This window comes from Protobothrops mucrosquamatus, unplaced genomic scaffold, assembly GCF_001527695.2.
Source record: "Protobothrops mucrosquamatus isolate PMUCROS unplaced genomic scaffold, P.Mucros_1.0 scaffold787, whole genome shotgun sequence".
NCBI classification, from domain to species: domain Eukaryota; kingdom Metazoa; phylum Chordata; class Lepidosauria; order Squamata; family Viperidae; genus Protobothrops; species Protobothrops mucrosquamatus.
In genome coordinates this window covers 431,832-443,597 of record NW_015387055.1, presented here as the reverse complement: position 1 = coordinate 443,597, position 11,766 = coordinate 431,832, and the positions used below count along the sequence as shown (strand labels likewise).

The following is an 11,766-nucleotide window of genomic DNA, read 5'->3' as shown; positions in this document are numbered from 1 at the left end:
CCGATTTAAAATCCTCCCTAGGCCAGGCCCGCTTGCTGGAAAAGCCATGTCTTGAGGGCGCGGCGGAAAGTAAGGAGATCCGGAATCGTCCGGATCTCGGGGGGTAGTTCGTTCCAGAGGGTGGGGGCACCCACAGAGAAGGCCCTCCCCCTGGGGGTCGCCAGCCGACATTGCTTGGCCGACGGCACCCTGAGGAGACTCACTCTGTGGGGTTGCCGCTAAGTTGGGCAAACCATTTCAAATGTTTTTCCACTATGATTTTCCATCCACCGGTAGTGTCAGGCCTCTCCTTTGGAATCATCAGCGGCGTCTTCTCCGCCATTAACATCCTTGCAGATTCCATTGGTCCCGGCACAGTTGGCATCCACGGGGATTCGCCCTATTACTTCATTGCTTCAGGTAGGACCTTTTGTGGTGGGAGGGGAGAGATTGCCCGAATAAACATTTCTTTAAAAAAAAAACCAAGAAGAAGACTGGCTTTTATGTGTGGCTTTTCTGGTGTGTCCCTTCTGGTGTTTTATCAAGAGGCATTTTCAAACGTTTTAGAATCAGAAAAAAGTATGAGATGCAGCTGGCGAGGCTACAGAAAGGCAGGGCCTCCCCCGAGAGACAGGATTTGATGCAGGGAGGAATCTATAAAACTTTTTGGCATAACCGCTTCTTCAGGCCTGCTTCTCCAGGGGTGGGATGTTTGTCGAAATAGAAAAAGCATTTTGTTGTGACAGGTGTGAAAAAAAAATCCCAAGGCTTTCCTTAAGAAAATGCTCTCGTCTCCAAGGTGTCCCCCCAAAAAAGGCAATTGGACTTTTTCCCCCCTTTCTTTGAAAATGTTTTGTTTCGCATCCAAGAAATTTCTTCCATTCTGAGGATGAGATCCAGTTTCTTGGATCCATTCTCAAAGAAAGAAAAAAAAACCCCAAGAAAGTCCAGTTGCCTTTTGAAAAAATAAAGCACTTTTGGGACAGCCATGATTGAGAATCTCCAGAGACATTTACAATAAACTATTTTTTCAGTTTTCTAATGTTTCCCTAATCCTTTTGTTAGGCATTTTTATATGAATGTGCTTGTCTGACGAGGTCTCGTTTTGCTGTGTTTGGATGCGATTCTGTACTCTGGGCCATCTCAGACTTCCTACAAACTCAGGCATGTCGTGTAGCTGAATTTCCCTTTCTCGGCTTCTCGTTCCAGCTTTCCTGACCATGGCCCTGGTTTTCTTACACACGTTCTGGGGGGTCGTTTTCTTTGATGCCTGTGAGAGGAGGCGCTACTGGAAGCTGGCCCTGGTGGTTGTCAGCCACTTGGTGATATCTGGGCTGGTGAGTAGATCTAGAAGCAGATCGGATTTTCCCAGGATTTGAGCTAAAGTGTACGTTAGATCTGGTTCTCCTCTTAAGAAAGCAGCACTGGGCTTCTACCTTTCTCAGATTGGCTTTCTCCAAGACAAGAGATCGCACCACCCATTCTTTCTGGGGAAGGGGGAAGGGTTAACCAATAGCCCAACATACCCGAAAGTTCTGGTCTGTTAAGCACTTGTATGCAGAATCCGTTCAGGAATGATCCCTGGGGCTTTACTACCGGACGGAGCAAGCTTCTATTATATTTCAGCATGGAGTAATCTCATGATCAAACTTGAAGTCACAGAAGATAAAAAAACTTGCAACAGGAAAAAGCTTTTTTTGTGGGATAGCCTCAAAATAGGTCAATTGGATTAGAAGGAGAAAAGCCAAACACATAAAATGCTGGTTGAAGCCTTCAGAAGACTGCTGTGCGATTGCTCAGGATGAGGAGTTTCAAAAGATGCTGACCCAGTTGTCTCTTGACTTTTGAAATGTCTGAAAACATGGAAAAGATAACCAGCTTTTGGACTTCCAGACAATTGTGGTTGTAAGCCATGGTTTATACCTTACTGAATCATGGGAGCCAAAGGAATGTAGCTCCTTGAACAGAGCATAGTTAAAATAGCTTTATTCTCCTTCGTTCCCTTGGAGACACAAAGGGGCTGTTCTTCCCCAGCAGTAGGGAATGGTACCCTGCATTTGCGCTGCATTTGGGACAAAGTGGGCCACTTAGCAGACGGGACCAAGTCCTCCAGTACAAAGGCAGATGGAGGGATTGGGTGGGTGGGGGAATGACTGCAGACTCTGAAATCCCCTCTTGTTTTCTCGCCACAGACATTCCTGAACCCATACTATGAAGCAAGCCTTATTCCCATCTTCCTGATCACCGTCTCAACAGGGGTGTGGGCCTTTTTCACAGCTGGCGGTTCGCTGCGCAACATCCTGGCCTGCCTCTCCTGTGAGAGCCATGACTTTTGTGGGGTTTGGAGAAAAGGGAAGGAAGGGGGAAGGAGAAGAAAGAGCAAGAATCCTGGGAAGGCCGTTCATTGTTCCCTCAAAAGTGGCTGAGGGAGGATGAGCAGAAAGCTCTGCATCTGGGGTGCAGCGCAGTTGAGGAGTACAGGGTGGGGTCTCCCTTCTCCATTGCCCATCCTATTCCATCTGCTCTGCTAGAAGCCGGATGGGAGGTAATCCGAACGCGGGAGGCTTACTCGCAGGCTAATGATTCTGTCCTTCTGTGTAGGCAGAGAGAAAGAGAACGGCCACGTTATGGTGTATTCTGAGCTGCAGCTCCCTACGGAGGACTGAGCCCCTGCCCCTTGGATCCTGGCAGTCGGATGCTTCCTAGAAAAGATGAGATAATCTCCACACCACCGGGCATGGCTCTTCATCTGGGACAAGGGCTCCAGAGCTGATCAGATGATTGAAGCTCCTGCCTGGCCCTGGGAAGGCAGAAGACGCTCCTTGGCCCCAAAGATGGCTTGGAGGGCAGGAAGGCTAACTCTGTGCCTTGGCTGGTGGCTGGGAACCCTAACCCCTTCCTCCAACTCTGCTTGTTTTCCTTTGCTTCTGTTTTTTGCCCTGGAAGATGGACACTCGGGTTCTCCTGGAGAGCTGAGCAAGCCCCAGTCCCTTACGATGAACGACTCCCAGACCGTGTTCCCTAGTGGATTCCGCTGGATTCGTAACACGGCCGGAGGTTTTGTGGGCTATGGCTGAGCTCTCCATGTGCCAACAAAATCCCTTTGTTCTCAGCCTGAACTTTTCCTTCATCCACTGGGGAATCCGGTGTATGGGGCACTGGACCTGGTGAGGCGCAAGCGCACCATCTGCTGGCTAGGAGGTGCCGCTGTATCTGTAGGGACACACAAAAGGCCCTTTCTTGCTCTATTTTTTATATATATATTATCTCCTTTCTCCCATATTTGGGCCGACAGGGTGCACCAAACTCAAAGATAATTCTTCTCCCCTGTCTCATAGCTGACAAAGTGAGAAAGAGACTGTGGCCTAGAGGTTAATACATCTGCCTAACATGCAGATAGCCCAGGTTCGAATCTCAGAAGGGTGTATATATTTCCCAGTCCTACTTTCTTTCTTTTAATGTTGAGCCCTAAATCCTTTTCTGAGTTGGCCCGTAGTGCCGTTAATAAAAAGAAATAATCTGGTAACTGTTATTGTGCGGCGTCACCTCGGGCAGAGACTAAAGCAAGCCCTGCCTGTGGGTGGCACACAAAGGCATCTCGCGCTGTGGGGCCCTTTTCTGGACCTAGACTTCTGCTTCTGCCCCTGGATAAAAGCCTGCTGAAGCTCAAAAGCTGGGTTTGCACAGCGTGTTTTGTCTCGACTCAAAGACGGCTGAGTGGTTTTGTCACCCAGGTGTTTTGAGAAGCCAGCCCTTGTCTTAGCACAGCTGGTTTTGTGAAGGTAGCAGTTGTGTTTTTGTTGAGTGGGATTTTGAACACTGAGTGAGACCGGCCCAGATATTCAACCTGGGCCATGGGATTCCCATGGCTTCTTCTCCTTTGTCAAGCGTGGAAATTGACACGAGGCACAACAGTAGCTTTGTGCTTAGAACGATAAAGGAACTGGGGGGGGGCAGAGGATCTCGATGGTGCTGCGGATTGTCTTAGAAACCCCCCCTTCCCACATGCCAACTGCCTCTTCCTGACCCTGCTGGTAGTGTGGCAGGAGAGGGATGTTGGTTGGGCTGGTTGCTTCTCCAGACCAATTTTGCTGGTTTTCTCCCCCTTTCTCCTCCCCCAGCCTAAATACTTGTGGCTTCCGCAAAGAACCGGAAAGACAGCAGGGCTGCAGGAGGAAGTCTTGTCCTGGTGTGTTAGGTTTCTGCAGTGCCCTTTGCTCCTGCCATTGTTGTTCAATAAAGTAGAAAAACACAAAGCTCGCGATGGGTCAGGAGGAAGTTTAATAAATACCTATTGTGTTCCTTTTTCCAGTGAAATTCTCTGTTTTGACATTCTTGGTACTCCACGTGGGAAGGAATGGGGTGGGGGAAAGGATCATTTGAACGGCTTGCGGGAGCCTCCCTTACGCTGGCGCCGCGATGCAATTTGGCAGGAACCGGGATTGGGGTCCCACATTCACCGGGTTCTCTTTGCCAAAATCCAGCCAGCGAGGAAGACCCCCAGACAGCCCAAGAGCACTGCGACAATGATGGCAATGATCTCACCTGGAAAGAGAAAAGAGGCCCTATTAAAAAGGTGATGGGGTGGGGGAGATGGATACACCCCAAGTTGAAAAATGGGATGCACTTCCTCTTTTGAGGACTAGGGCAGTGAAGAAACTGAGGTGTGAGCCAGGAAGTGCGTGGCTAAAAAAACATTTACTACCATAATAGACGTTGTTCTAGAACTCCAGAAAGGGCAGTCAGACTTTCCCATTTTCTTTGCATGATTATTGGAAGTTCTGAATGACAGAAACCCCTCCTCTCCCCCACCCACGGTCAGCTCTCCTCCTCCTCCTCCTCCTCCTCCTCCTCCTCCTCCTCCTCCTCCTCCTCCGGCCCTAGGGCAAAACTGGGTTGGCAGGCTCCGGTCCTCCTCCACCACCACTGCAGCTTGGCTAGCTGGCTTGAGCAAGCTAGCCCGGCCCCCTTGAGCAAGCATCACGGGAGGGGAGTCACACCTGCAGAGTATCCAGACGGCCCTAGAAGGGAAAGGAGAGAAACGTTCTGAAGGGCAGAGTTGCCTCCTCCTCCCTGTCTCCCCCCCCCCCACATACACACACTTTTTTTTCTGCATGATCTTTATTGCACCAGCCATGGATTTGGTGCTGGGCCAAATGTGTCCACCAGAGGGCAGCGTCCCCCTATCTCTACACCTGAGTCCATGCACATAAACACCCAAGGACTGTGTACTCACCCACGGGAAAGGATGAGGAGACCACGCGTCGGTTCAAGAACTGGGGCACCCGGAAGTTCCTGGCCAGCAACTCTGAGGGTGTCTTCCCATCTTTTGTAGAATAAAGCGACTTCTGCAGCTTCTCCAACTAGACAAGATGTGAGTCAAGACAGTCACTCCACGCAGGGGTAGTCAACCTTGGCTCTTTTATGACTCGTGGACGTCAACTCCCAGGCTGGCTCAGGAATTCTGGGAGTTGAAGTCCACGAGTTATAAAAAAAAGCCAAGGTTGACTACCCCTGTACTACAGTTTCCTCTAGAGGAATTGGCGTATCGCCCCTCTCCACTACTGCTGGATGTTACCCCTTATTTCAGTGGTGGCGAACCTATGGCACGGGTGCCAGAGGCGGCACTCGGAGCCCTCTCTCTGGGCACGCGCGCCGTCGCCCCAGTCCTAGGCCTTCAGCTGGGTTTTATAAAACCTTTTCGCTTTAGGCCTCCGCCGCCGTGTGCAAAAAAAAAAAAAAAGTTCAATCAATCAATTTCAACTTCTCGCAGGAAAAAAAAAAGATCTTGCAAAGTTGGAATTGATTGATTGAACTTTTTAGTCCCACCCAGTCTGCCGTTACCACCGCAGCCACGCCCACCCAATTGGCCACACCCAGCCAATGGGCCACACCCACCGGCACTCGACGATGCATAAGTGGGTTTTGGGTTGCACTTTGGGCACTCTAAAAGGTTCGCCATCACTGCCCTATTTCTATTGGCTAATGAGAGCCATTCTCCCAACAGCTGCCCTCCCCCCCCCAACATGCAGGCCTTTTGCCTAAACTTAAAAAGATGAGCTTCATCTTTCAGGCTCTACCTGAGCAGCAGAGATGCGGGCTGGCTGGTGGAAAACTGTCCACAACACACTCTGATAGCAAGGCGGGGTTGTCAGTGAACCACTGTAGCGGTAGTAGTGGCCCAGATGTGCCGGCAGCAGCTCTCGCACACTGAAGGGAGCAACGGTGATTTCTTGCTCTGGTGAGTTTTAGGAGGTGGGAAACCAGAAAGAGAAAAACGGAATGAGGTGCGGGGGGTTGGGTGGGTGGGAAGAGAGTCCAGGGCTGGCTTTTGGGAGCCTTTCTGTTGCGCCCGAGGCTGGAGGACTGTCCAGTCTGGCCCTCCAGCTCCAAGAAACAGGCAGGGGCCACAGTGGCCCTTCTCCAGAGCAGCTCCCCGGTGGATGGGCATTAAAGTGTTTGCTTCTGAGATGCTGGACTAGCAGAAGAATCTCACTACTGAGAACCACTGGGAATATAAAATCTCTTTTCCGGCACTTCCCCCCTCCAAGGAATTAACGATCCTGAATATTTTGTTTTTCCCTCTTACTGTAAAACGGATGTGTGTTTTAAGAAGCAAAATTGCAAAGTGTCTGGGGAAAGTGACGTGTTTTGATCCTTCTCAGGCGCCCAAATTACTCGCTGCGGCTTGGATTTCAGGGACTCTGCTGGCAGTTCCACTCTCTCTCTCTTGTGCTTTTGGTCTCTCCCCCTCCCCCCCCCCGCGCCAGCCCTTGCAGCCCCTCCCTATCCCAACAGACCTGCATAAAGGATGCTGTCCAGACGGTCCAAGATGTGGTTGTAGGCAGGATTCTCCACACTGTCAACCTGCCAGATGCAATGAAGAAATGACTTCTCTCTGTTGATCAGTGCTGGCTCTCATTCTTCGCCTCCTTCCCCCCCCTCTCCCCAAATGCACAGTGCCTGCGGATGCATAATTTGCTTCACGTGGAGCAGAGGAGAAGTTTTAACACAGAAGAGAGAGAAAAGAAATTAGGATCAAGGGATCGGAGAAGGCGACTAAATGAATGGTTGTCACTGTTTGCTTGGCAGCGTAACTGAAGCTTTACTAGGGAGGCAGTTTCTATTCAGGAAAGCAGCATCACACATGTCTGGCGTAAGGGAGCAGGGAGGGATCCCAGGAAATGCTTGACTGTTCTGCACAATGACCATGGCACTATCTGCACCCAGCAGAAGCTCACCTCCAGGAAAATGCCCAGCACCGCCAGCCCATCCGGTTGGTGTTTGGCCACGCTCAGGTTGGCATATTTCTCTGAGTTGAAGTGGACCACATGAACCTGAGGGTGAGGACAAAGAATTAAAGCAAGGGAGGGAGGAAGAGTTTTCGTGACTTTATTGAAATGTGGTGGAGTTGGGATTTCTTCCTGCGGGCAGTAGGAGAAACAGCTCTGTTCCTTCTCAATCCCCGAGGAGAGAGCGCTGTTCCATTCATTACAGAGAAAAGAGAAATTACAACACGCCAGTGACGAAGGAGGGGACGCAACTGAGAGCTGAGTTTCACGGATGATGTGACCGGGCGTACGTCTCAGCAGGACCCACGGGGCCAGAGTCCCACGGCCTTTGGGGGCCATGGATACTGGAGTGGTCTGGACCAGTCCATGCAAGATGGGTACAGATAAGTGGCTCCTGGACTTGGGTACAGGGGAGGGCTGCTTAAACTGGGCTTTCCGGACAGGAAAATCTGCAAGGCCCCAGAATTCCCAGCCAGCCTTGATGAGGATTCTGGGGGTTGCAATCCCCAGATAACTCCAGCTCTGTTCTCAACCTCGGTCCAAGGAGTTGGACCCTTGGGCCAATCCAGCCACCGTTTGTGCCCCAGCAAGGGGCCCGTCCGGGGCTGCCTGTGCTGCCCCGTAGCTGGCTTACCTCTGCTGGGAAGGCCTGGCCGTCCACGCGGTGCTCAGAGCCCCCGGCCCGGCTGTTGCTGCTGCCCCAGTGGAAGTGCAGCTGCACTGCTGAGTAGATGCTGGGCAGGCCGTGCAGGCGCAGCTTCTCGGGGAGGGAGAGTTGCACTGTGGAGGCAGAGAGCAAGGAGCCTCAGCTTGCAGCCAGTGGGGAGGAGGAACACGGTCACAAAACAGATCTGTGGTATGGTGCTCTTTCTAGAGTTACTAGTCCTCAAGGTGTGGGGAAGACAGAAGAACCATTGTCTTCTCAAGCAGACCTTCTGTGAACGTTCTCACCTGTGTGTCCGTTATTGCTCAGGGTCAGGGAGCTGCTCCCAGGGTCTCGGTACCCCTCTGGCTCAATGGGGGGCAGAGAGGGGTCATACTGGACCAAGTCTGTCTGGATATCAAGGGGTGACTGAGCCTGCCAGCCGCAGTCTGGATATCTCTCTGGCCAGTGCGTCTGCCCGTCGGAGCCTGGGAAAAGAGAAAAGGGCCTAGGGATCTGGGGAGCAGAAAGGCCCACCCCTCCTCTCACAAAATGTTTTGCCCCCTATTCCGGAAGCGTCTGTTCCAAAGCCTTTCTTTCCAACTGGAGACCCCCAAAGGGCCTTTCTGAAGCACCGGAAGGACTTGTCAGCGAAGAGGCGCGTTTGGACATCCCCTCCCGACTTTGCAGCTGCGTTCGCAATTCCGACGAGCGGAGCAAGAATATTGCTTGTAGCTGTTTCTCCTTACCTTCGTATGTCCAGTGGGAACCTGGAGCAGAAGGGGAGAGGAAGAGATTCTTGGTGGCTGACAACTCCAGATGTGGGGCACTTCTGCCTGGCAGGAGGAGCCCATAGCAAAGAAACCCACCTGTGAGCTACAAGGCAGGGCTGGATCCCTCACAAGGGGAGAAGAGCCCCTCTGGATCCCACACTCCTTTCCACAACAGACTGCGAGGTGACCTTGCCCCAGTCAGGGATGTGAGAGCGATTGTTCCCTTCTAGCTTGACAAGAGGTGGCTTGGCTGTGTCCGTGGGAGCCCTGCTCTTAACGGAACGGGCCCCACTGTCTCCATCCGTCCCCAGCCAAGGCGCGATAGATATTCTGATCTGCGATCTCCCCTCTGCTGGAATTCTGCACTTTATTTCAGAAAGGAGCTTTGGATAAAGATCAGCTAATCTCCAGGGCTCTAAAGGAGCACGGCCAGCGGGGGCTGCAAGGCCAGTCTCCGATCAGACCTTTGAAATAAGGGGCTGTGTTTTATTTACGTTGGACAGCCTCTTTCTCTCTTTTGAAAGGATGAAACCTGAGTTGATACACTAGAGAAAAGAGACTGGATTCTTCCATCCCAAAAAAGGGCAGCTGGCCGTGAGCAGACATGTCACCTCCTGAAGGCTCGTGAGCTGCTGCTAATTTTATTCCGGCTGGTGGCGTGAAGATGTGTGCTTGGCCTCCTCCCCAGAGCTCGGGAGCCAGTTGTCGCTTAAGATCTGAGAGGAGTCCCAGAGCTGAGATTCCCCCAGGTTCTCTCCTTGTCTCTTGGGGGGTCTAGCCCAGCACCCGGCGGCCTCTCTGTTTGGGTCTTGACGCCCCCATTTAGACCCAACTGGAGACCGTGGCTTTTTGCCCCTCTAGTTCCAGCCTAGACTGCAGTGGCTGAGTCCACGAGCTACGGAAAGCAGATTATGCCGTAGAGCGAAAGAGAGTTGAGGACGATTGATGGAGCGGATGAAGACCACTCTGCACCCAAAAACCTTGGGCAGAAATCTGGTAGCCTTCAAATGACTATGGAGATTCTCAGTCACCCAGGCTGTCCCAAAGCTGCTTTTTCCAAAAGTCAGCTGGACTTTCTTGGGTTTTTTCTTCCCCTTGAAAATGTTTCACTTCTTAGCCAAGAAGCTTCTTCAGTTCTTAAAAAGTCCAGTTGCCTTTTGGAAAAAGCACCTCTGGATTAGCTTTCAAAGCTCCCAGGACAGACTCCTGCTAATTCCCCACCTGAAATCTTCTCTGTTACAAATGATTATATTCTGTAAAAAATTTTATTCCTTTCTTATTACTCTGTTTTCCTCACTCGTTCCCCTTCTTTGAAACTTAACTTTCCAAAATAATGTTACTGCTTCTGCTCTTAGGCAGTTTATTTGTAAATATTTCTCCAGAGATTGTTACTCTCCCATTTGATCAGAGTATTTTCAGCTTCTTTCTGTCTTACAAGTGAAAGGCTGATAGATCATTCTAGAAGCCATTGTGAGCGCCTGCAGGCATTGCAACTTCTGGGAGTCCTAACCGAGCAGAAGAGGAACGAGGAGGGCAGGCCCTCTGCGAGCCTTCCTCCCCCCCAAAGAGGAGAAAGAGCGGAGTTGTTTGTAAACTTTTTCGCCAGCGCTCCGTCCAAACGATTAATCTGAGAATGGACTCACTCGCTTTCAGAGAAACAAATAAGCGTCTTTTTTTAAAAAAAATAAATAAATTAAAATGCTTGAGCAGCTCGGAGTGGTCACCAGGGGTAGCTGCATTGTTGTGTCCATTCAAGCTGCCAGAAAAGCCCTCCTCTCCCCCCCCCCCAGCTGCCTAATTGCAGTGGGTCCCCCTGGAGAATGGCAGAGGGCCCTGTGAAGAAACAAAGGACTGGGTGGAAAAAAGAAACAAAAAACGCCACTTACCCCCACTCGCAGCCAGGGCTTGGGAAAGAGCTTGGCAGAGGGCGAGAACTAGCAACATCTTGGAATGTCGGAAAAGAGCAGGTGAAGTGGGAGAAAAACCCCAAAGAAATGGACGGGTCCCGAGAGCCAAGAGGCGTCTCCGTTTGGCCAAAGATGGGATCTTCCACTCCCACATCTGCACCCCACTGCTTGCCTCTTTCCAGGGGAGTCAGGAGGTCCCCATTGGACACCAACCAGAAGGCGGCCAAGGCCATTTAAGGTGGCTCTGGGTAAGCCAGGCAGCCGGCCAGCCGGCGGCTGAGGACTCTGCTCCTTAAATCGCCCGTCCAGCGGCCTGGAGAGTCCCAAACGTGTTTGGACAGGGTGGGGAGGGGGAGCTGGAAGCACTTGGCTCCCCTTCAGGCCTGTGCCAGCCAAATCCCTGCGCAACAGGCCGGTTCTTTTCATCTGAGCTTTCAGGCAGGCACGGGGAGAGGGGCTCGGGGGTCTGATCCTGCAGCTCCTCTAATGGGGGCCTGGCTCCAAGGCAGGAACAGTGGCAGAATAGTGGCCTGCTGAGCTTCCACGTTTGGTGACACGACATTTCGGCTGTTGCAGCTTTCTAATTTCGTCTTGCAGAAGGAGAACGGTGTGGACACACTGAGCATCGTGGCTTGGTTGTGGCATCCCAGAGGCCCCTGCCTGCTCCTGGGGAGGCCTGGATTGGGGGGGGGAACTCTTGAGGTCTTTCCCGCTGCTCTAAGGAGCCTCCCCCTCATTGCAGCCGAGTTTGTGGCTTGTTGCCGGGTACGGAACGTTGCCAAGAACTTGGGTACAAAATGTTTGGAGTAAGAGTCATTTCCAGTCTGGTGCTTCAGGACCTGCTGGACTGCACTTTTGTGTCCCCCCCCCCTCCTTCCTCATCCTTGACTGCCTGGAAGGTGTTGGGATGGGTTATGGTGCACAATTAGCTGAATTGGCTTAGTGGCGCTGTGGTAGTTAATAGCTGACTTGAGGTTCTGTGGATTTGTTTTTCTGATATAGGAAGTTTATGCATTGCTGAATCCATAATAAATAGTGAAGGGATAAAAGAAAAAGAGCGTGACCAGCAGAGAAAGGGTTAAGCACACACACACACACACACACACACAAAATTTGTTTTTCTGATATAGGAAGTTTATGCATTGCTAAATCCATAATAAATAGTGAAGGAT

The 11,766-nt window shown here is 51.4% G+C and overlaps 2 protein-coding genes across 2 annotated transcripts in view; one reads left to right on the top strand and one right to left on the bottom strand.

Moving 5' to 3' along the window:
• The window catches only part of APH1A (aph-1 homolog A, gamma-secretase subunit), a 6,008-nt gene extending 2,771 nt beyond the window's left edge, over positions 1-3,237 (top strand). The window contains exons 4-7 of the mRNA XM_015818772.1: positions 277-399; positions 1,189-1,316; positions 2,172-2,295; positions 2,581-3,237. Coding sequence (XP_015674258.1) covers positions 277-399; positions 1,189-1,316; positions 2,172-2,295; positions 2,581-2,645 — 440 coding nt within the window. The 3' untranslated portion in view covers positions 2,646-3,237. The remainder of the gene's footprint in view (positions 1-276; positions 400-1,188; positions 1,317-2,171; positions 2,296-2,580) is intronic.
• Positions 3,238-4,237: 1,000 nt separating this feature from the next.
• CA14 (carbonic anhydrase 14) lies at positions 4,238-10,695 on the bottom strand. Its single transcript, XM_015818755.1, has 10 exons — positions 10,574-10,695; positions 8,664-8,684; positions 8,223-8,402; positions 7,906-8,051; positions 7,221-7,316; positions 6,780-6,846; positions 6,060-6,217; positions 5,216-5,342; positions 4,980-5,000; positions 4,238-4,524 (listed from the first exon to the last, which is right to left on the bottom strand). The coding sequence occupies exons 1-10, from the start codon at positions 10,629-10,631 to the stop codon at positions 4,436-4,438; spliced, it is 963 nt and encodes a 320-aa protein (XP_015674241.1). The 5' UTR covers positions 10,632-10,695; the 3' UTR covers positions 4,238-4,435.
• Between the last annotated feature and the right edge of the window lie 1,071 nt (positions 10,696-11,766).